This window comes from Lepidochelys kempii, chromosome 12, assembly GCF_965140265.1.
Source record: "Lepidochelys kempii isolate rLepKem1 chromosome 12, rLepKem1.hap2, whole genome shotgun sequence".
In the NCBI taxonomy this organism is placed as follows: domain Eukaryota; kingdom Metazoa; phylum Chordata; order Testudines; family Cheloniidae; genus Lepidochelys; species Lepidochelys kempii.
Window position 1 is genome coordinate 6,016,065 of NC_133267.1, and position 24,297 is coordinate 6,040,361.

The window sequence follows — 24,297 nt, forward strand, 5'->3', positions numbered from 1 at the left end:
CAGGTTAAGGGTGTGCAAGCAGCAGCCCCCTCGTTGGCTGGTCTGCAACAGGATGTGGAGTAAGGATGCTGTCACCAATGCAAGGAGCTGGTGAAGAACCCTTATGTAAATCTGACCCAAGTACTACTCATTTCTAACGCAAAACTTGACAAGCTCAAATGAGAAATGCAATAAATAGATCCACCCTTGCAACAGCTTGAAAAAAGTGATTCTATATTGATGGCCAAAAGAAAACGCTCAGGCACCTCCAAGCAAAAAACTTATTGAGACAACAGTGATAAATTTGCTGAATATGGAGTGGTGCTGTACAAAGACAATCGAGTCCTAACACAGACAGCATGAAGTTGGAAATGTGAAGCATAAGCCACAGTGCCTAATGAGAAGAATAAGAACTGGGCTGAAGACGTCCAAGGATGAGTGCTGCTCATAAAGAGAGAGATGATAAAGAGAGAGACCCTCAGCTGTGTTCAGTACAGTGGGTGGGCACAATAGAGCAATTGGGCTGGTTCTGACACACGTGTTTTAGATGTGTGTATTTTTATATGGATGTATTTTTATTTACACAACTGTTTGCAAATATAAAACTTCACATGTGTAGAAATTAAGGCCTTTAGGCCTTCTGTAAACTGGGGACATTTTCATAAACATTCAAACAGGTTTACAGATTCCAAGTCTTTTGGAAAACTTGCTCAGCGTAGACAAAGGTGTATGGTTTACAAGAAGAAAACAGGGCAACATAGGTGTGGCAGCAGAAGGGACAACAGGCAGAAGGTGCCTGCTTAGGACATGAAGCAAGGAACAGAGGCTGGCTGAGGGTCTTTGATCAGAGTTGGCTAGGGAAACTGGGAAGCCTGTGAAACAGCCACAACTCTTCTGTTTAAAATGTTACACCCATGGCAGGGAAAGCTTTGACTGATGCCCAAGCTTTCTCCAACTGGTGCTCAAAGCATTTCAGGAAGCCAAGTTCCTTCTGCTTCACATAAAAGCTTTGAGCTCCATGCTTTGGAAGCTGGATTGTCAGTTAAAACTTGGTCAACTGGTCATGCAGTTTTAAACGCAGGAGATGGAATTATTTAACTCTGCTGCTCCCCAGCTAACCCCTTTCTCCAGACAGTTAACTAGTCTCCAGCCCTGGGTCCTTAGCCCCATGATTACATATATTAATTTAAAAAAAAAATGGTAAGGAATCCGCCACTCCCCCCAGCAAAAAAAACCTCTTCATTAAGACTCAGGACTGCTCAAACATATTTCTTCATAATGCCCGTGGTAAAGAGCAAGGAAATAATAAGGTAACATTCACACCCAACACAATACCATTCTCCAAGTGTTAGCCAGCTACAATCATAACACCCATCTCAGCATGCGTACGTCCTTCAATTCAATGATTCTGCCAACCTCAATGCACCCAACAAAGGCCTGAAATTCAAACTGCAATGCACTGCATGCTCCCACCTGTTTCTGTCACTTCATTGTATTGCTGATTCCAAATACATATTGTATTTGAGTTGCAAAACTCAGCTTTTTTTCTCCAGGCATTTGAAAACGGGGAGTGTAAGGGTAGGCAACTGTTCAGGGGAGGTGGGCATTTAAGCTGCCCGGCTCCTTGGCTATGGCTATCTTAATTTATACTGCTGTACTTCAGCTGTGCAAACTATTTTATGAGCAAATTGGGACTTGAGGAGTTCATAATATCAAAAAGTTCAGAAAACTGAGCATCTCAAAATTACAGCAGGCTCAGTGCACAAGATGCAGGATCATAGATCACAGAATATCAGGGTTCGAAAGGACCTCAGGAGGTCATCTAGTCCAACCCACTGCTCAAAGCAGGACTAATCCCCAATTTTTGCCCCAGATCCCTAAATGGCCCCCTCAAGGATTGACATATGTGCTGGGTTTTTTAGACATGAATATACTTTGTGTGAGCCGTGAATAAATAGCAACAAATCTGTCCTCTATTTTGCTTGGTATGTAATTGGTGCATTAATTTTTCCATAACCACAACCTCCTGTATTTTTGAACCATTCCTCTCGTGTTGGACTATTTTTCGTTTTCCTGGCTGGCATTTCCGTAACTCTAACGGAGAAATGTGACACGGCCCTGCACAGGCGCCGGTCTCTCCCCGGGACATGGGGCCGCCCTGTGCCCTGGTTCTGGAGCCAGAGGTGGCTAGGGAGTAGCCATGTTTCCGCGAGGTGCCAGCTTCCAGCCCAAGCCATGCGTGGGGCAGGCCAGGCGGAAGGAGGTGCCGCTGCCTGCTTGGCTGTGGGCAGTTCTGGTCTCACACTGGTTTGACGGTGGCACATTCCCATTGACTTCAGGAGTGACTCCTGATCTGCGGTGGTGCAGAGCAGGCACCGACTGTCTGATCCGAGCTGGCACCTGCCCTGGCTCGCCAGGTCCTTTGCCATGTGCAGAGCAAGTGAGCTGGGCCGTCATGTGACACGGCGGGGGGGGGGGGGGAGCTGGAGCCAGGTGGACTGTACCATCGCATAATACCTCAGGGGGAGGCGGTGAAGAGGAAAGATGTAACTGAGCCATACCACTACGGAACAGGGTGGCGGGGGAGAGCGCGCATGTGTGGGGGCGGAAAAGGGAGGGGGTGGGGTGGACTGGACTGTACCATTGTGTCGGTGCTCATGGGGGGGAGAAGTCTACCCGCGTTGGAGTGCAAGAGGTAGGTGGACTGTACCATTGGGCGCACTGCTTACACCATGAAGCAGCGCCTCAAGGACTGCACCATTGGGTAGCACCTGACGGGGGTACCGCGCAGGAAGTGTTGTCCCTCCAGTTGGGGCTGGGCAGCCCCTCCTCTTCCCCAATGTCTCCGCTCTCGCCCTTTGCGGCCTCCTTCACTTCCCCTTCCTCCTTGCCCAGCCGCGCTTCCCTGCCGTTGGCCGGACCCTGTGCGCCCAGCGGCCTTCACTGAACGCCGATTGGCCGCATCTCCTACGCGCAGGCGCCCTGACCTTTGATTTGCAGAGGGGAGGGAGGAAGGCCTCCACCCCATTAACCAATCAGTGGCAGGCCCTTGCTTTGGGGCAGAAACTCAGCGCTCCCATTTCTTCCCCCAATGAACCCCAGTCGCTGATTGGGCGGATCCCACGAGCGCAGGCGCCCGTGCCGCCTGCCTGGATTGTGATTGGCTGGAATCCGCGTGCGCGGGGAGGAGGGCCGCGGCCCCGCCCTGCGCCTGGCGTGCCGCGAGGGGACTGGGGAGGGGAAAGGCCGCGACGTGAGCGCGCGACCCCGTCCGCCATTTTGTATTGAAACCAGCGGAGGTGAAAAGCTGAGAGAGGATAAAAGCGCCAGAGGCTGAGCGAGGCGCCTGCTGCGGCCCCACGATCCCCAGCCCTGCCGTCTGAGGTGAGAGCCGCGACGGGGCCCTGGGCTGGACGCCTGGGAGCAGGCCGCGGGTACGGAGGCCTGGGGCCGGGCTCAGCCCTGGGCTTAGAGTATGTGGGGCCCGGGCCCAGGCGAGCAGGAACGGACCGGAAGGATGGGAGCGTGGGGTAGCCCGAGTCTTGTGGGGGGCTCGGAGCGGTGCTGGGGCGGTCGTGAGGCGCTCGGGGGCTAGGCTGGGACGTGACCCGCAGTCTGGGGGAGGCGGGAGCCCGGGTCCGTAGAGGGGGCACCCCGCACGTCGGGGGCAGGACAGCCCGGCGCCCGCCCGGAGCGGCGGGCGGGCTTGCGGCGGTGGGGCCCGTGAGCCCGGCCGGAAGCTCCCGGTAGGGGGAGCCCGAGTGGAGGCTCCGAGGCCCAGCCGTTTGCGGGGCTCGACCGTGTGTAGGGCTGGGCGGTCCGTGCTGGACCAGTCTGCCTGGCTGCTGGGGCTCTCGGCGGGGAGTGGCTGGACTCCAGCTCCCCAGTTTTCCAGGACGGGCGGGGGGCAGAAACTTACCTTTCTCCTGGGGCTACGGTTCTTTGAGACACCAGCGTTAATGAGCTTGCTAGGAGGGAGCCTAGGAAAACCTGCCTCTTCCCTGGTGGGTGAGGGAGGATGGACTTAGGCTACCACATCCCCTTGGGCTCCTTTTGGATCCCCATGAGTTACTGGGTTTGAAATTAGTTGGATCAGGTCTTTGAATACCTGGCCCTCACGGATCGTTTCCAACCTCTAGGCTGTTGGTTAACGTAAAGAGCCCGTGGTAGGCCTGACCTGACATGGGTTCTTGAAAAGCCGAGTAAGAGGAGGTCTTGAAAAGCCCAACATTTACAAGACAGGGTTATTCTGTTACTTTGGCTGATGAAAAATAAATATATAAAAATGGAGTTACATATTCATACAGTAAGTACTGTGAGGACATGGTCTTTAATTACAAATTATTTCAGCATACCAGAAGTGGCTGTGCTATTCAGTTGAAAGGAAAAAACATTTCTAAATTCTATCATCCAGTTAACTTGAGTGATGAGCAGCTGCTTAGTCCTAACATTTGCTTAGTTCAAAACTAGAAAACTTAATGTAATTGTAGTAACTTAGTGTAAACTGTTCTTTAAAAATAGCTCCCTTGAAATGGGCATTCATTGCTTGTGTAATAGCCTTCCCTTCCAAGGTCTTGAAACTGAAAGGTGACTGCCAGCTAACTTTAACAAATTGCAAAAGATTTTGTTCAGTGCATACAACTGCAAAAAGAGTGAGACGTGATGTACAAGGGCCTTAAATATAATGAACAGATAAAAGTTGACACTGTGACAGCCAAATATAGACTTAGTGCCTGGAACATAAAACTTAAAGTTTAGAAGTCTCCAGTTTTGTCATGTGATCGGATAATGCAGATGCTTTCTGAGCTCAACTTCAAGGACTCTATGATGGAAAGCAGCTGTCAGATTGTTAAGCTGGTAGTGAAATACAGGTATTTCTAAAGAGACTTGTATGACAATTCATTCTTGATACATATAAGTAACTTCAGGAGGCTTCCTGTTTCCAAGGTAACTATACTTTGGATTGAATAAAATGAAGGCAAAATTAGCCCGGATGAGGTAATTGCCTTGTAAACAGGAAGCAGTCTTGGATGGCTGTGCAGAAATGTACTTTCCATCCCACTCCTGCATCTAGATTCAGTATTGTCCTTCACTTCATATCCCTATAAACATGGCTGTCTAAATTTCTGACCCTCATCCTGTTGCCCTACAACTCCAGTCTTGAGTCTCCCCTGTGCTTCTCCCTAGAGAGATTTATTCCTGTCCATTCTTCTGATCAGTGTTTACTTTAAAATTGTATTTAATAGCTGGAGTTGGATAGAAATGAGATACTGAGTTGGCCATGTTTAGCTATGTGGATGGACTGTACTGAAGGGAGTAGAGCAGAGATTTTTATAACTGCTGTTACTGAGGAGGAAAAATTACTCTAGTGAATGCCCATCAGTAAACCAAAGTGCAGGGAGAAGTGTCATTCATTGAGTACAGTATTCCTGTGCTCTAGCGAGATTCAGTTTGTGTTTTTAGTTAATAAATAACACTGAGAAGTATGTAGTATTAATCACTGAAGTTCTCCTTTAAGGCGCTGGCATGTAACATTTATCAACAGTTTTAAACGTGTTTTTGGTAGAAAAAAATCAGTTCTAATCCATCTTCACTGGTCACTGAAGATAGGTCCTATCTATTGTAAACTTAACTACACTGACTAGGGAGAACTTCAAACTGCATTGTTAAACTGGAGTGCAAATAGGATATAAATGTGTATCCTGGTTGCTCTACAACAGTGGTCACCAACTGTTAGATTGCAATCAGCTGGTCGATCCTGGAGCCTCTGACAGTCGAATGTGATCTCTGGCTGCAAAAAGTCCAGCAGGGCTAAGGCAGGCTCCCTGCCTACCCTGGCCATGCACTGCTCCTGGAAGTGGTCAGCATGCCCCTGCAGCCCCTGTGAGGGGGAAGGGGGAGTGGTCTCCATGCTGCTCCTGCCTGCAAGCATGGCCCCCGCAGCTTCCATTGGCTGGGAGCGGGGAACTGCATCCAATGGGAGCTGTGGGGGCAGTGCCACATTCCCCTGCCACAGGGGCATGGTGGCTGCTTCTAGGCCAGGGTAGGCAGGGAACCCATCTTAACCCCGCTGCACTGCTGACTGAGGTAAGTGCTGCCTGGCGGGAGCCTGCATCCCAGCCACCAGCCCTGAGCTGTTCTCCTGGAGCCTGCACCCTGTACCCCCAACACTGCCCCAGCCCAGAGCACCCTCCGGCACCCGAACACTCTCCTAGAGTTTTGCACCCCAATCTCCTGCCCCAGGGTCAGCCCTGAGCACCTTCTCATGCTCCAAACTCCTCTGCCCCAGCCCAGAGCCTGCACCCCAACCCCCTACCTCAGTCTGGTGAACGTGGGGGAGAGCGAGTGATAGAGGGGCGGAGGATGGCATGAGTGGGGCAGGGCCTTGGGGAAGGAGCAGGATAGATCCTGGGTTGCACTTAAATTCAAAAAGTGATCTTGTGCATAAACAGGATGGAGATCAGTGCTCTACAGTATGTACACTACCTAAGTGTTTTTCACATTCTTCATTTGGGACACTAGCAAAAGGTACTTGCTGTGTTCCCCAGGATACTTACCAACATTCAACACAGTCAATGCAAAAGAGGCTGGAAACTGATATTTTTAACTAGTTATAATGCTCTGTAGCACAAAATTGCAAGACCATGTATTTAGGCAAGTTTGTGGCTGAAATGTAAGTGTGGGGCTACATGTTGACTGCTGAAATCATATTGACTAAATGGAGTTTATAATCTTAAAATAAGGGAAGGATGCCAAAGCTTGTTCAATAGCTAATTAAAGAAACATTTAATTGAGTTACTACTATGCCAGTTGAGTTAACAAACTGCTTTCTACAAATTATTTTTCTCTAAAGTAAACCTAAACTTTTGTTGGAGAGTAGCTGTTTGGGGTTGTGGTGAGAGTTACTAGACCAAATATTAAGCTTGTTCTACTATATTGGAAAGAATGAGTAAAATTTCCCAGTAATGTAATTAAATTGTCATCCATGTGGCTTATGCAGTGAGTTTTCTCTTGCCATAAATGTTTAAGCAGTAACTGTCTTGTAGTCTAAATTAGCTTTGAAGCATACCTCCAGTTTCTTCCCTAACTGAGTTTTTTGAGGCACTAGCAGAGTACTTCATAAACTCTAGTTATGTGGCTTTGATGGGAGGACAAGATGAACATATTCCACCAGAAACTAGTTCAATAATTTTGCTCCTCACTGTTTCCTTATGCAGAATCTTATAGAACTTGCATTCCTGTAATGGCCTCACATTTTTTGGCTCAGATAAAATGCTAACATCCACATTGGAGGTGTGATGTTGTTTAACTACTGCCTTTGAAACCCAATGGAAATGCTTGTCTCGCACCTTGAAAAATTCCTAACATTCAAATAAAATCTTACCTTTCCTGAGCCATTTTAAGACTACTTTTGTAGAGTGTCTCTTGTTTTGAATAATGACAGATTTCAGAGTAGCAGCTGTGTTAGTCTGTATCCGCAAAAAGAGAAGGAGTGCTTGTGGCACCTTAGACTAACATTTATTTGAGCATAGCTCACTTCATTGAATGCATGCATCTGATGAAGTGAGCTGTAGCTCACTAAAGCTTAAGCGCAAATAAATGTTAGTCTCTAAGGTGCCACAAGTACTCCTTTTCTTGTTTTGAAGTATTTCAAAGCACTTCAAAGGCATTTTCAGTTCACCCTCCTCAGTGGTAAAATACACAACTGAACTGCCACATGCCTTTAGATTGGAATACTGTATGCAACTGAAGTGTCACACAGTAACTGACAGTGCATTTCCATTTACTGGATTTATAGATTAGTAAAAACGTTTCAGTACTGAATACTGACTTTTCTGTGGAGACTGAAGTTTGTGCTCACTGCTAAACTATTGGATTCTTGCCTAGAATTTTATTCTTGTGTTTATAGCCCACCTGAATTCCACAATATTAGAGCCACTTCAGAAGTGGCTCTGATTACCAACTGAAACTTTACCTGCTATACGAGTTCCTTATGATATACTTGTCATTCTCTTTAGGAAGTGTAATGATTCCGTGCAAGATTTATAAGTTGACTAAAGTGGGTATGCTGTACCACTTGAAATAAAATTTTATACTTTGTGTGAGAGTATGGATAAGTGCTAATACAGATGACGATAATAATTTAAGGGGTGACCTAAGGGCCAAATCTGTTATGAAGGTAGTGCCCCTTGTAACGCAGGAACTATATCTTAAATAATCTAAATAGAGCCCTGTGCAGATACAAAACTTGTATCTGCATCCGATCTGCAGACATGGTCTGCATATTTGCAGGGCTCTAACTTCAAATATGCTGATAAAATTGGCTTGTAACAAAATGTCTTGGGCTGAGCCTGTTTATCTTAAAGTAGACACACAATCCTAGGTGCACTGCACCTTGCTTTTTTAGTTACTTTAGGTGAAGGAGTGCAGTCTGATTGTCCTATTGGGTCACTCACTGAGTTTTGCAATGAAACATTCAAGGAGAATGGCTTTCCTTGCCTGTTACATTCTAGACAGTCTTGTTTTAAACATTACAGCTGAATAAAAACCATTTTGTCCCTGTTGATGGCTAGCTAAACCAATGCAGTATTCTAGAAGTCCATTCTTCATAATGTTCTGAAACTTTCATATTTAAGACTTTTATGAAGACTGCTAATGAGGAAATTCCAAAACATCATTTGCATCAACAGTGACTTCTAATGTCTTGTCATTCAGTTGCCATAATGCTTTCAGCTTCATAGTTTAAAAATTAAGTCATACACAGTCTAACATGAAATTTATGATCCACAAATCAGACTTTTTTCTGCCCTGTGAATGACTCTTCACTTTGGTATATGATCACTTCAGCTGGTTAGCCTAATTTGTAGAATAGGCCAAGTAGGTCATATCTGGGCAACAGAAAGATGAAAACTACTGTGACTTTTTTGGAGTGGTGGTGAGGAAAGGCAGCTTTCCACATGCATTACTTAAGACCAGGGACTCTTACTGAATTTTTCCTTCTTTAGAAGATAAGGCACTCTTGATTAGTTAAAATGTCTTTTGGAGAACTTTTCTATAATTGACTGGGATCAAGTTTAATATCCGTTGCCTGAACTCTGACACACGTCTTTCAAGTGTGAAAAATGACTAGATACATACAGTAACTGATTGACATAGTGAAAACATTCTTTCTTGCTGAGTAAAGTGATGGATTTCTCAGGGTACATCTTCCCTGCCAAGTTAACATAGGTGACTATCATTGAGGTTAGCCTAGCCTGTCCAGGTGTGAGCAGCCAAATGTGAGTTACTGTGTCCTGGTGCTGCACTGCTCATCAGCATGTTAGGACTTCTATGGGCATGTCACAACTGCTCTTATTGCTGTAGTAAGCTGAGTCACTCTGATTCTTTACTAGTGAATTGTGGAAGAACTTGTCTGTCCTGCTGGGCACATGGGGGGCTGGGAGGGGTGGTAGGAAGGCATTGGAGGGCTGTGAGCATTTGGGTGGCTTATCCTCTGATCCTCATTGCAAAGTGGTTGGGTACCAGCCCAAGTGAAAACCTTTCGGGTGTTTGATGTGTACCCTTGGACAGCCCAACTAGCACAGGTTGAAACCACCACTAATCATGGATCAGGTTTTGTGTGGATCGGAGGAGAGTGTAGTGATTGTCTCATGTCATCCACATAGTTCTTGTTGGGGCATTTGATGATCTGGATGAGCTATACTACATGTTGTGATCAGCATGTGTAGAAACCATGAATCTTGAAAGGTGTGGTGTGGGTGGAGTATCACATGCTTATCACACTGGATGAGGTATACCACATGTTGTATCAAATGCCCCATAACTATATGGGTGAAATCAGACCACCATTATGCTCTTGAAGGAACTTGCACAGAAATATAAGACAAAAACACCATATCACCTGTGGGCAAATAATGTGATAACTCCATATCTGATTTTTTCAGTACCCCTCCTCAAGGGAAACCTGCACAACACCTTCAGAAAGCAAGCCTGGGAACTTCAGTTCGAAACTCTGCTAGACACCAAAAACTATGGACTTAACAAGGACACTAATCTTATGCATAGTTCATTACAACAACTTGTAATACATCTGCACTATCTGCTACCCTTAATTGCCCACTTCAAAACCTTTATGCATAACAATCTGACTCCCAATTGCTTTCCAATGCACTTTACCTCTTCTGCTTATCAATCTGTCCCAACTTGTATTTAGTTCAGACGCTGCTTTTTTCCCCCGAAGAAGAGTTCTGAGTAGCTCTGTTGATGGAAGATACAAGCTTTAGAAGTTGGTCCAGTGAAAGTTATTACCTCACCTACCTTGTCTCTGAAGAATGTACTTGCCTAAAATATCTACTTATTTTCCCCTGGAACTCTCTACTACTCAAACTCACTCAAGTTTGATCATTCAGTGAATGGTGCAAGACATATCTACTTGTGCAAGCTCTTTCCCAAGTACTGCATTAATTTTCCTTATCTTATCAACAGTCATTGTCCTTTAAAAAGGTATAATGATAAAGGGTTTATAAGGTATTTTCTCAGTTGACATAGTTGCCTTAAAGTTCTCTGTAATGGGAATAAGCACAAAAGCTTGTAACAAAAATATAATCCACCCCTCCTTAACGTACTTTATATCTTGATGTGTTTAGAGCATTGAGATGAGGCTCCTTCCTAGAACTGTATGGGCCGTTACTACTGTATTTCATCTTTGAGCCACAGTATCACTTCAGCCATTCTCAAATCCTGCTGACTTTAAAATGAGAGCCAAATTTGGGATCCTAATTTTGATTACTGTATTGTACTGTGAGATGCTGCTGCTCAAGGCTTGCAAGGAGGAATGCTCGTCATGGCGAGGTGAGATGTCAGGAGAAGGGAGTAAGTTCCCAGCTTCCTCATAAATTAAGCCCTTGTTTTACTGTTGTTGCTGCTAGCTTTTCTAAGCAGGGCAGAGTGAAACTTTAGTTGGTGTTGGCCCTGCTTTGAGCAGGGAGTTGGACTAGATGACAACCCTAATCTTCTATGACTCTAAGCTAACAAAGCTGTGGTCAGTTTCACTGCTGTTCACAGGGTACTGCATAGTAGGTGGTGAAAGCAAGAACCATGTCAACCTCCTATCAGCAGCAGAACTAGTTGCTGGAGCCATGTGGTAAGAGGGCCCAAAAATACAAACTGAGTTTTGGGTGGTACAGTGGTGACCACGCTACTCTCTCATCAGTCAGATGCTCTTGGGCTGAGGAAGAGTTCCTTCTCACTTTCCAGCAGCCACATGGGTGAGCTTTAAGATTTTGAATCGGTACTAGCTACCCAAAAATAGAACCCATGAGCAAAATCTAGGTAGAGTGCTGTTCCTAGTCCGTACCATAGCAATCACTGTGGAATCCAAGTATTCTAGTAAAGGGAGGGTGATCAATTCTTGTCAGCATCTTGCTGATGAGCTCAACTTCTTAACAAGGCACTGTGCTGGACCTTGCTGGTGGCCATTCCCTATCTGCTATACGTATAGTAGGTTAGTATGAAAAACTTCTCAAGCTGTACAGTTGTTGGGCCAGTAAGCTGCCTCTGTGTGTGCAGTGAGAACTTTTGAAGAATGTACACTTGACGTGTTCAGGAAAACTAGTCATTGAAAGATTTATTTATGTATTTATTTTAAATGGGAATCTAGTAATCTTTTTTAACTACTTTTTTTTAAAGTACATATCTGCTCAGAGTACTCCTGAAGGTCTTTGTGGCCTTAAGTCACCTTTTGTTTCTTTTCTCTGCTGAGTGAAAGACCCCCAAATAGGGTGAATGGATTATACTCCTGTCCAATGCCCACAGTAAAACTGAAGGGACTTCTCTAATCTTTTAGTTAGACATGTTAGATGTCTGTAACTTTCCCTTTGCAGTACAGTTAACTGGCACTTTTATAAGCTGAAAGTCTCTCTTAGGATTCTGGAAGTTGAAGCCTTTTAATTCTAGGGAGTTTCTTTCCTCCCAACTTCTGAGCTTGTAATTTTTTCATAAATGGTGGCAATTGGGTCATACACACAAGTTTCAGTAATATTTATTTTTGTAGCATAAGGCAGCCGTAAAAATGTGGGCTTTTCTAATACAGCAGAAGAGTGGCTTTAAAAATCCAACAGTGGTCTGTAGGTTGATAAAGAATGTATATAAATCTTTTTCCTCTCGCTTGCTAGTCCAATTATGCTTTTACCAGAATACCAAAAACGGATCTGTTGAATATAAAAACTAACATTTTTGTGAAATGTAATGAGCCCCTTTAATTTTGGGCATAATTGAGAAGAAGCATGTCAACTTCTTAGGTGTGGAAGACTAACTTACATTTTGATGGACAGTTGTTAGCTAGCTAATTGTGCCCCAGGAGCAAATGTGCTGCTTATATGACTAAAACGATCACCTGGTCAAGTCCTTTGGAGTGACAGCAATCTGTGATACCAGAAAAGTACAAAATGCCTAACCATGTGTACTCCTCCCACTCCAAGCATAAAGCCAATGTCAAATAAACATCATAACTTGCAATCCTAATTGAAGGGGAGGAGATTCCTTTATATAAATGTGGGGAAATTCTTGGTTAAATTTGAGATGGCAGAGGTTGAATAGCACAGCTTTTTCAGATTTGTTGATATTGTTACTGTTGTCATAATTTTTGTTGAATCCAACTTTAAATTCTTGTGTGGCAGAAAAACCCTTCTGGATAAGGCCATACCTTTTAAAGAAGTAGCAAATCAACTTAGAAAGCCACAAGTATGAGAGTCAGGGTGAATGTTAATAATCTATGTCTGCCCTCTTAGTGCTGAAACGCAGCCCATGGTAACATGTCCCAGCATGTATGATCACATTTGGTCAGAGTATATTCCTCAGTACCTTGTGGCAATATAATGTTTTCTCTGAATAAGGTGACGTCTTCAGATTCCTGGCAAGTTGCCAGCTTGACTTCTGTTTTTGTATACTTCAGATAAATGGCATTTCAATACAGTGACTCTCAAGAGTTAGTATGATGGCTGATTGATTACAATGTCTTTTATCAATATAGCTTTCAGTTTCCTATCAGTCTTAAAGATCTAGAAGACTCTTCAGTGTACATTCTTGTTTTGGCATGCAATTTTACCCCACTGGCAGAGTCCTTAACTTGACAAGCCAGATTTCACATTAAATAAGATTTCATACTGTCATAGTAACTTGTTAAGCTGTCAAGCTTTGGTTTTGTGGTTGGAAAGCTGGTTTATATAAAATTTTAGGGTCTGTTGCAGATCCTTGTATTTACTCTTTACAATTGCTTGGTGTGATCTATATGGCAAAGAAGGACTGCACACTGCAAAAACTTTCAAATAGTGAATTGTCCCTAAAACCTGTGTCTGAAGCTTGGAATGATTGACTGTCGGTTCTTGCTCTCTGTGATATCTCATGTGTTATGTATCTCATTCCCCTTGTCTCTAGTACAACTGACAGATTAGAGCTGTTGAAATATCTGCAGTGATCCCTTTGTCTGTTTTGAGCTCTTTTTTTCCTCTAGCTCCTCAAAGGTTGCTGGAGACCTGCATAAACAAGGCTGGGCTGGGGGAAAATCTGTAACAGAACTTCCTTCTATGGACACTACACTTTATTGGCACATGCACATAGGCTACCATGAGAAATGATCCAAACAATGTTCCATGTGTTATGGTAGGCCTTTACATCAAAGGGAAGCTATCAAATCATAAAATTCCTTGTTATCAGTACCTCAGACTGTAAAACCTGGTAACTGACTCCTTTTCACCATTTATTTTGCATTTCACTCCTCTTGGACAAAACCTAAATTGTCTTCTGGTTCTTATGCTGTCATAATGCTCAACTTCCACCACTGCTGGAAAATATATTTTCCCAAGTCTGGTTTTTAATGGAAATACCTAAAAACAAAAATGCAGGAAAACTTTTCTGTTAAGCTTTGTAAAAGTTCTTTTCAAAACTCTACCCTTGAAGTGATTCAGAAATGCTATGTGAAACTTACAAGGCTAGTTAAATATTATACTAGTTTCAATGAAAGACTTAAGTGAATTTCAGAAATCTCTGGAAGATTCCTAAACTAACACAAATTCAACCTAATGCAATGCTATTTTGTCTTCTAGGTGCCATGTTTCAGAACAGAATAAGAACACTTGGAAAGAAGAGCTGAAGAAATAGCACAGAACAGATATAGGCTAATTGAACAAAAATTAACCTGTCTCTGAGGTGACTAAAGGGGAATAATGGTGATTTTGCGCCGGGCTCGGCCGCCTGCTTCCGCCCCAACCAGCAATGAATCTTGACTCGCTCTCGCTGGCCTTGTCTCAAATCAGCTACCTGGTGGACAATTTAACCAAGAAAAACTACCGAGCCAGCCAGCAGGAAATACAGCATGTAAGTAAACTAACAGAAGAGAGTGCTGCAAAGGAAACTTTGAATGGAAGAATGGAAGCATCAAATGTGGTCTTTCCCTTTGAGTTGTACCTCACAGCATTTGTAGTATATTTCTACACATTTACTAACTCCTCTTTTCCCCAAGGTCCAGAACTGTAGCCTGATTAACCTAATTGACTTCTATGGTGAGATGACTGGCTCTGTGGATGAGGGGAAAGCAATGGATGTGTTTATTCCTTGACTTTAGCAAAGCTTTTGATATGGTCTCCCACAATATGCTTGCCAGCAAGTTAAAGTAGTATGGGCTGGATGAATGGACTATAAGGTGGATCGAAAGCTGGCTAGATTGTCAGGCTCAATGGGTAGTGATCAATGGCTCCCTGTCTAGTTGGCAGCTGGTGTCAAGTGGAGTGCCCCAAGAGTCAGTCCTGGGCTGGTTTTGTTCAATATCTTCATTAACTATCTGGAGGAGGGCGTGGATTGCACCCTCAGAAAGTTTGCAGATGACACTAAACTGGGAGGAGTGGTAGATGCACTGAAAGGTAGGGATAGGATACAGAGGGACCTAGACAAATTAGAGAGTTGGGCCAAAAGAAATCTGATGAGGTTCAACAAGGACAAGTGCAGAGGACTGCACTTAGGACAGGAGAATCCCATGCACTGCTACAGACTAGGGACCAAGCAGCTAGTCTGTAGCCCCTCCTCCCAAAAGCTCAGCAGAGTCTGTTACTAACTTCATTTTTTTAACTACTGATTAAGTGTTCTATCAGCCTCCCGAGAGAATCTACTATGCAAATATATCTACCTAAATTCCTTCATATCAGGATCCTTAAGTTTGTACCATTGTTAACTTACAAGGCTATTTGCTTGACACTTCTTGTTCAAAATGTTCTCACTGAAACCTTGGATGCAATAAAAGATGGTAACTATAATTCTAGAGTCACTGTTCAATTTCCTGGCAAAATCTGAACACTCCTTTAAAAGGATACCATTTTAAACACTTCTAATGGTCCTTGAATCTTACAATGCTAAATTTAATTGGCTAACTGTTGGATGCTTGTATAACATGTAAAATAAGTCAAGTTTGCTTTCTGGGTTGCAGATAAAACATAGAAGCTTAAAATGTCCACTGTTAACACTTTTTTTTTAGGTTTGAAATGTTTTGACGTATTTGTTAAGATTCAGGCTACATCTTGAGTTCATAGCCTTTTACTGTAAAGGGAACCCTTGGGGCTGAAAAGCCTTGTTCACAGTGGATTGCTGAGGAGGAAACACATGTTACTGAACCAGTTTCTAGAACTGGTTTGCCTAAAGCAACTGGTCTTCCAGACTTGAATGAAACCAGTTTAGTTAGTTCAGTTCCCAGCAGGCAGATAACCATATCAGTTTGCACTAGTCATCCAGTTGAGCAATGTCAACCGAAAATCAAAGGGTTGAATGAGTGTGGAGACAGAACTAACCTGTCACTTATAGAGGGGACATTCTAAGTCAGGATTGAGACATAGTAGCAAACATAGTGGGCACTGTTGCCTCCTGTGAAATCCTGCTTTTGTGGAAAACTTCACTTTTCTAGGTCTGTCGTCATGGTACCTTTTTTGAGCAGTAAACTAAAATGTTTTCACACTTTTCGTTATCTAATGCAGATAACTTTAATTTTTCAAGCTGCATGCCACAAAACGAGCATTTGTTTTTTGAAAGCCCTTGAATTATTGAATGTGTCTGTGATCATTGTGTCTGTGATAGCTGGCTCCTAGAACATACCTGTAGTGTTAAATATTTGGATTTTGCCAAAAAAGTGATTGTAATAACTAAATCTTAATGTTTCATACAACTTCCTTCAAATTCACCCAACTTAAATGTTGCTGTTACTTAAACAATGCCTACCTCTTTTCCTGAAAATCTGTCTGTAATCTGATTTATACATCTACTTAGACATTTTTATTGCTGAACTATTTGCATAAGATGCTAAGAAACAAACTCTACTCTAACCTATGTTGCTGAGTAGGCAGTAGTGAACTTGCCACTGGCTGTCAGCCAAGCAGATACATGATGTAGTACAGTGGCTTTTTGTTTTTATAAATTCACTGTATGAACAAGTGGACTGACCGGGATGGGAACATCCTCAACTGTTAATTTTCCTGTAGCAGGAATCATTGACCCAAACTGGCAATTATTCTACATTTCCTTGAGGAAAAATTTAAGTGGATGTAGTCCTGTTTGAAAGGTACTAGAAAGCATTTAAGTCAGAGTTGTGCCTGTGGAGACAAGAACAGCGGGGGGATAAGTTTTCCTTCACCCTGCTCAGAAATGTACCTCACAGTAGGAAATAAAACATCTAAATGAGCAAACAGCTTAATTCTCATGTTATGTTAGTTCATGGATGCTAATTAGTGCAGTGGTACAATTGTAATGGTGGCTTTAACATGGATACTCATTCACTTTTCCTACCTTTAGTGACTCCGTTGAGTCCATAGATTTATTTGGTATAGCACACTGAAGAGCCAGGGGTTTGTAACTGCCTTCAAATGCCTGGGACATAGGCGTGGAAGCTATGTCTGAATACCAATACTTAAGTGATTTGGATTGCCCATAGTTCTAGATGCATTCTGAAGCCTGGATTGACAGATTCACACTCAACAATTTATCTGAGACTTTTGGTGTACTGTAAATACATCTGGACTTTTCATTCTCCTGTGTGAGCATGACCTGCTGGGAGGCCCTCGCAGTCAGGGAGTGGGGTAGTTACTCTTGAATAGAGGGCAGTACTACTCTGTCCTGTTGCATAAACAAAGAAACCTATTAAAAGAGAAGCATGTGGAAATAAGTAAAATGGGAGGGTAGGGAAATACACCATGGAAACTGAGTAGGCTAGACTACTGAAATGTATTTATACACTATTTCTGTTTCACAATTTAGTGCTTGGAGGAGGTGGTGGTGGATTCTGCTCAGACTATTACTGACTGGGCTTGTAATGGGGCAGGTGACTTAAAAAAAATTACATAGTTATCTAAACTTGGGGAAGGAAATGGTTAGAAGTAGCAATAGTTAACAGATTATGTGTAAAAAGCTCATGGTAGTTAAAACAGCAAGGGCCTGGACTTGAGCTGTTTAATAGCCAAGAACTTAGAAACATAAGACAAGAGGAAGGCGGGCTTTAAAGACAGTATACTACAACCTCACTAAGTCGCTGTGATGGCGAGGAGGCCTGTTGCAAAGTAGCTAATTCATAAACTATTGATGCTGTGCCTTTTGACAAATTAGTTTTAATTCTTCAGTTTAGGTATAAATGGACTAACGTTGGAGGGGAAAGTGTTTGGTGCAGAGCCTCCACCACAGCTGTCTGATGTAAAATATATGTTGAAAAGCTTGCTGATCAGTGAGAGTCTAACTCAGATTACAGAAAACCCTAGTATTTAGGGGTTTATTAAGGTAGTAGGGAGAACAATGGGAGGCACTGATAACTGACACTTGTTCCAGTCTGTGTGTAGTTCAACACCATGGGTATGGGTGGATGGTGATAGTGAATCCAGAGGGGCTTGTGATCAGAAGGATGTGGTGGAGCATGCTGGCTTTATGGAGCTCAGTATATGGCTACTAGTGCAAGGTCAGAGTTGACACTACAGAACTATCCTTCTGTATGACTGCTGAGGGGAAGAGTCTGGAAGTTTGAACAGGTGTCAAGACAGCTGCAGTTTTATGGGATGTGGGGGTAAAGTGGGATGTAAATGAGAGCTGAATCCCCAAGATTCGTCTTAACCCTGTGCTTTTAGATATCTTTATTCTGTTATATAGATAATTTACCAGTTGTTTTAAATAGCTTCGTTTAAACTAGGATGTGCAAAAGGCCATGCTGAATGAGCATTTCCACACTTGCAAGAACTACACAAGAAAAATAGTGGACTAGACTGAAGGACATGTCAAAGATCTGATGCTTGTTTACTTTCTGAATGGCCTGTAATCTTGGCATCCTAACTTAATGAGTCAAAAATTCATTTTAGCACTTAGACTCTCACTATATTTCCTTGCCCACTTGTATACTCCCTTTACCCCTGATTGCCGCCTCCTTCCAAATAAAAGAATTGAGGTACTAGTGTATTAACTCTAGGAGGTCCCCAACCTGTGACATTGGTAGAACCAGGTCAAATCTGGCTCTAGCATGCTACTAGATAAAACAACATTCCAATTTAGGTGGGTCACTGACTCAAAAGTTCAGTTAAGTAACTTGTAAAACACTAATCTTTTTGGTTTCATGTGTTGGTATCTGACAAAATAAATGCCAAACACTTTTCAGTTCTGCAGACTGTATAGATAACTAGGGATTCTCCCATGTGTTGGAGCTGAAACACTGCTCACACCACTTTGGCTCACAGAGCCGTCACTTGGCACAGTGCAGGTTAGTGGCATGAGGCTCATTAGGATGTTAAAGGAATTCTCTTATGTACTGGTTCCTTCCTCAAAAACAAACCAGTTGAGTGCTTAAGCTGGTGTGCCTTAATGTGGGCAGAAGCATGATCAAAGACTACAACTTCGAGTTAGGAGATTGAGGTTCTATTCCTGTCCTCATTTTACTGCTTTGATTCTGTCTTTCCATCCCCAAATGAGGTTAATCCTTACTTCACAGGGGGTAGTGGTATCTTGGATCCTCAGTGCCTCCTATTTGAATTGGAGTATTCCATTGTACAAAGTAGTGAAATTACTACAGTTACCAAAGTACTGGTGCCCCATCTGTGTCTGACAAATTTCCATCAAAATTGTTGGATGTCTTGTTTTCTAGATGGTTTGTTCTTGGTCTTTCAGATTGTGAATCGGCACGGTCCCGAGGCAGACAGGCATTTACTACGCTGTCTATTCTCGCACGTGGATTTCAGTGGCGATGGTAAAAGCAGTGGCAAAGATTTCCATCAGGTAAATTCTAATTACACTTTTAATTGGCTTATTGCAAAGCTCTCAGGCCATTTTAAGCACAAAAGCAGGGTACAGGTTAGAGTCTTCAGTTAATTGGTGGAAAATAATCTGCATAGCTTCTGAATTACAACCCCTTTTGTTGGCTCTAAACTAGTGAGAAGGTAGAAATACTGAGAGCTTGTCTCTGGCTTTGAAAGAACTGACTCAGAAAACCTGCTACTGAAGTATGCTGGCCCCACTTTTGCTTGCCCCATGCAGTACCTTCTTAAAACATCCCTTACCTTTTTAAAGCTTAGCAGCTCATTGTATTGCTAGTTTGGACTATCTTACATACTTCCAAGATATTTAGACTTTTGAGGCACACCTGTTTCCTGGCTTAACCTCCATTCTTTCCTAAAATCTCTTGAGAAACATTGATTAACTTAGCATACTGTGCTCCTGTTTGGCATACAGACAGTGTCTATGCCAACATCTGTAGGAGCCTGAGACAAGTGAAATAAAGCACCAGACTTGCACATCGAGTTTACTGTGCAAGGTGACTGCGAAACATGTTTGGTTAGCTTGTCTAGTCTGGCAAATATTAAAACCTAAATTTTAATGACAAGGAAAGTCAAATTCTGATGGACACTAGTCTGTCTCCTTCCATGTTTCTTTGTACAAAATACTGAATTCAAAATCTCAGGTGCTCCGTAATCTGACTGGGTTATTGCTACTATGGCTGTGGAGTGGAAAGTAGAAGTGATAACTAAATACAGATTCAATATGTCCAAGCAATAGCGGCTTTACAGTTACCTTGTTCTTTTCAGACTCAGTTTCTGATCCAGGAGTGTGCGTCGCTGATTACAAAGCCAAACTTTATCTCGACGCTGTCCTACGCCATTGACAATCCATTGCACTATCAGAAGGTTTGTATTCCCTGTTTTAAAAGGGTCCGTCATGGAAAAACAATGCAGTCAATGAGTTACATTTAAAATATTTTTTTAAACGGGAAAACTTGTCAAACAAGGCAGTAACATTCTTGCAGTGTGTAACTGCACTAGCAAACTAAAAATCCAACATGAGGAGTGTGACAGAGGTTTTGCTAGAGTTGGAGGGGAAATGGATTAACCCATAGGAAGGAAACCTTTACCCTTCAAGAACTACTATTTTCTAGATTTAGATGGATTGAAGGGGTGCTAGTGCAGGAGGACTGAGGACAGTCTTTAGCATTGAGAACAGGATCCTTATCTAGAGTAAGACTTGACATGCTTCCATTGTTGCCTGAAATCCTCACTGGCCTTGCTTTTTTTATAGTAGTTTATACCCTCTATTTGTTTTTACTGGGATTTAATTTCTTAAAACTTAAGCTCTTGTCTTTTTTAGTACCATGAATTTTAAAAACTGAATAGTCTTACTCTCCTTATTATCGCTCCCTGTACTTCACTCAGGTTTCCCCAGTAAATATAAATTAGTCAATTTCAGGTTCTTATGCATTCCATAAGCAATATTTGGATTGCAAACACTTGATGGGAGTACTTAAAACCAAGCAAGACTCAGAGCTCAGTTTGTTTCATGAAAAAATATTTGAGTTTAAGCCTTTCTTTATAAACCCGAATGTTGGGTCTAAATTGTATTCCCTTTCGATATTAGCTAATGCTAGCTGTCCGTGTGGACATCTGGGATTGCACAGTCTGCTATATCTAACTTTATTCTCCTGCTACTCATCTCACTTTACCATTTTCACAGAAGCACTGTAGTAGTGTCCAAGCCACTTTAGAATGGGTCTTTCTCTTGATTTTGAAGTAAGCTGGTTTAATAGTGTTAAACTTTTGTGATTTTGAACATTTTGTTATAGACCTCAAAACAGTGAAAATACAAAATAGGTCCCGAGTGCTACTATATTTTTATGTTGATGTGGGGGAGGTCCTGAAAACAATGACTTAGTAACTGAACTAGTGTAACTCCCGGGAAGTATGTCTGAATCTGAACTTTCTACCAAGCATGGATCACCTTGATATTAACTCTGAAAATGGTAGCTTTTGCTTGTTTTTTGACTGCCCTATTCAGGCTTTGTGAGCTAGTCTACTGCAAAATGGCTTCCTTTCCTGCAAATAAATTTCCCTCTCCTGCACATAAAACCTCCGGGCTGTCTCTCATATTACAAGCTAGACCATCCATAAAAATAATTCATACTTTATTCTGTTTCAGAGTCTAAAGCCTTCACCCCATTTATTTGCCCAGCTGAGTAAAGTTATCAAATTAAGCAAAGTTCAAGAGGTGGGTAAACATTTGTTTCCCAAACTAGCTGGTTAAGTTTTTACAATACAAAGCTTGATTGAAATTAAATGCGTGATGGGTTTTTACTTTCCTCTAATTTGTTCACAGGTGATTTTTGGTCTTGCTTTACTGAACTCCTTCAGCTCAGATCTACGAGGTTTTGGTAAGTGTGGAGTTTGCAGAATACTACAGCAGAGACTCACCAAATTTAAGAACAATCCTGACAATGGTTTAGGGTCTGGGTTACCTGAGTTTGCTGCTTCAGTTGAAATCAATAGGCACTGGAACAGGAGTTGTTCCTCCTTCCTTTCCCCGGTTCTGATTCACTATAGCCATGTCTGTTCCAGACCTACTGCGAAGTCTGTCTTGCCTACTAAAGGTGGGGCTGAGGGGTATGGAGCATGAAAAGGATATTGTCTATCAATGGTAGACAACTACGAGGTGGTGTGGAGTGTTAAATTTGCCCAGAGCAATGCATGACCAACAGAACCAAATTAAGTCTTTGACTATGCTACATTTTTAAAGTAACTTTCAGGCTTTAACTGTAGCCTCTCTCTTTCTTAAAGCTGCCCAGTTTATTAAACAGAAACTTCCAGATCTTCTGCGTTCTTACATTGACGCAGACGTCAGTGGAAATCAAGAAGGTGGCTTCCAAGATATTGCAATAGAGGTCCTGCACCTCCTCCTGTCCCATCTCCTTTTTGGGCAGAAGGGAGCCTTTGGGGTTGGACAGGAACAGATTGACGCTTTCCTCAAAACATTACGTAGAGGTAAGTAGAACATCCCCATTCAGGAAGCCTGTTTGAATGCCTGTCATGATGCACCAGCAGCCTGTCATTCCAGTGGCAGAAGTGTGATGGTGTAATAGGATGCTTAGTGCATAAGGTTTCGACCAAGTTATTTTTCATGAGACTAAATTCACTGAGAACAAGTACTCTGCTGCAGTGTACTACGTAATCATGCTGGTTTGAAATAGTTGGAATCTTCTTTCCATTGGTATGTGGTAACGTAGTATTACAGTATACTAAAAAAAAATCTGCAGAATTTGAGGGGAATGCAGCCTTTCTTTAGGGATATCCAAATGAACGGGCTTTAGATAGTTCAGAACTTCTGTCCTGTGGCAAAAGTTCATTTGTTGTATATTTTCCTTCTGATCTTTCTAAAACGGAATTTTTCAGAATGCGAAATGAAGAGCTACTGGATTGATGGGATATAGTTAAGGCTTCATAATATTTACATTAAATCGGTGGCTGCTGCTGCAAGTCCTAGAATACATAAGTTCCGAGAACGCGTTTAGGGGAACTTTCAGGGAACATAACTTTGCATATGAACTTTATTGATGCCATGCATGTTGCAGAGACCATCTGTCTGTGATGCTATGGCCGTTTAAATATATGAAATAACATTTTCCCTGGTGTTCAGTGTGTGAAGTGGCTTCTGGCAAAATATCTTTAATAAAGGGGCCCTCTGTTCCTGATTTAAACTTTTAATCTTCTCTTCTTCCTGCCCTTCCTCACTCCTCCTTAGTTCTAAAAAGAAGTAGATATACAGTGTGTATAAACAGATACATAGAGCAAGACAGCTGCTTTTTTTGCTTTAGAGAATTTGGTGTGCTGACCACCATTAGTTTCCCTTGATCAAGCCAATAACTTGCCACACAAGCAGTCGCACTAACTAACTTGTTTTGAGGGAAGGCTAGCCCCTAGGTTGTTTCCACTGGGCTAATCTGTCCTATTGTGGATGGGTTGCTGGCATAATAGCCCAAAACATAAGTCCTTCTCTTGTCCCATGGTGCATCTGTGTTTTGAAACCTCTGTCTCATGGAATGGAGAGGAGCACCCCACGCCAGTAACCTATTACCAATACTTTCTGGTGGAAGGGGACAGCTGCTCTGTCCTACTGTGTTCTTCTCCAACCTGTGCTTTTTGGGTGGTTGTCCCCCCACAGGAATAATTCTAGCACCTGTTTCTGCTGCAGTTAGTAGTTTTCCCAAGCAGCTGCAGTGAAACTGTAGAAGTCTTGTCAATTTCATGCTGGTCCTGCAGCTTGAGGAAGCTGTAAACAGCAATAGAGGACCTAGAGCTATGTTGGCAGGCTAGATGCAGTGATTTTTCTTAGCTTACATTTGGTAGATTTTCTTTACGACTGTAGTGGCTAGAAACTTAAAAGCTTCAATTCTTCAGGAATTGGAAGCTTTCCTGAGGGAGGCTTAAAGCCTTCATTTTCCAGGGGCAATGTGTAATTGTCTTGAAAAATACTATTGTCATTTGAACATAAGCACTTAGAAACAAAGAATCCCAATGGTCATCTGTGACTGGAAGTAGTATTGTAGAATTTCCTGTTTGTTAGGCCATTATAATGCTCCTGAATACATGCTCTTCTCTCATTTTTAGATTTTCCCCAGGAGCGTTGCCCTGTGGTGCTTGCACCACTTCTATACCCTGAAAAACGGGACATCCTAATGGATAGGATCCTGCCTGATTCTGGAGGGATAGCCAAAACAATGATGGAGAGCTCTCTGGCAGACTTCATGCAAGAAGTAGGCTACGGCTTTTGTACAAGGTTTGTAGGAAAACTGTGCGTGCTCTCTCTCCACACACGTATCAAGCCTCCTTGTCTGGGAACGGTCCCTTTTTTTCTTGATGTAAAGGAAAAGAGGGAGACTTAAAGTAAACTACACTAACCTGTATCCACCAAGTAGTAATATGAGATCGCTTGTTCTTGGTTTATGGTATGTTCACTTCCAGTGTTTTTTTTTTTTTTTATTTTCTGATTGTAAATGTA

At 42.7% G+C, this 24,297-nt stretch overlaps 1 protein-coding gene across 13 annotated transcripts in view; it reads left to right on the plus strand.

The window, feature by feature from the left end:
• Positions 1–3,155: 3,155 nt before the first annotated feature.
• Positions 3,156–24,297, plus strand: part of CNOT1 (CCR4-NOT transcription complex subunit 1) — a 90,787-nt gene continuing 69,645 nt past the window's right edge. For 9 of the 13 annotated variants that reach the window (XM_073307322.1, XM_073307327.1, XM_073307324.1 and 6 more), the window contains exons 1-8: positions 3,163–3,363; positions 14,082–14,352; positions 19,150–19,257; positions 20,064–20,162; positions 21,445–21,513; positions 21,622–21,676; positions 22,080–22,283; positions 23,907–24,075. In XM_073307322.1, coding sequence (XP_073163423.1) covers positions 14,251–14,352; positions 19,150–19,257; positions 20,064–20,162; positions 21,445–21,513; positions 21,622–21,676; positions 22,080–22,283; positions 23,907–24,075 — 806 coding nt within the window. In that variant the 5' untranslated portion in view covers positions 3,163–3,363; positions 14,082–14,250. Of the gene's footprint in view, positions 3,364–14,081; positions 14,353–19,149; positions 19,258–20,063; positions 20,163–21,444; positions 21,514–21,621; positions 21,677–22,079; positions 22,284–23,906; positions 24,076–24,297 lie in introns of all 13 variants that reach the window. The other 4 variants (XM_073307333.1, XM_073307330.1, XM_073307334.1 and 1 more) reach the window with 3 other exon arrangements.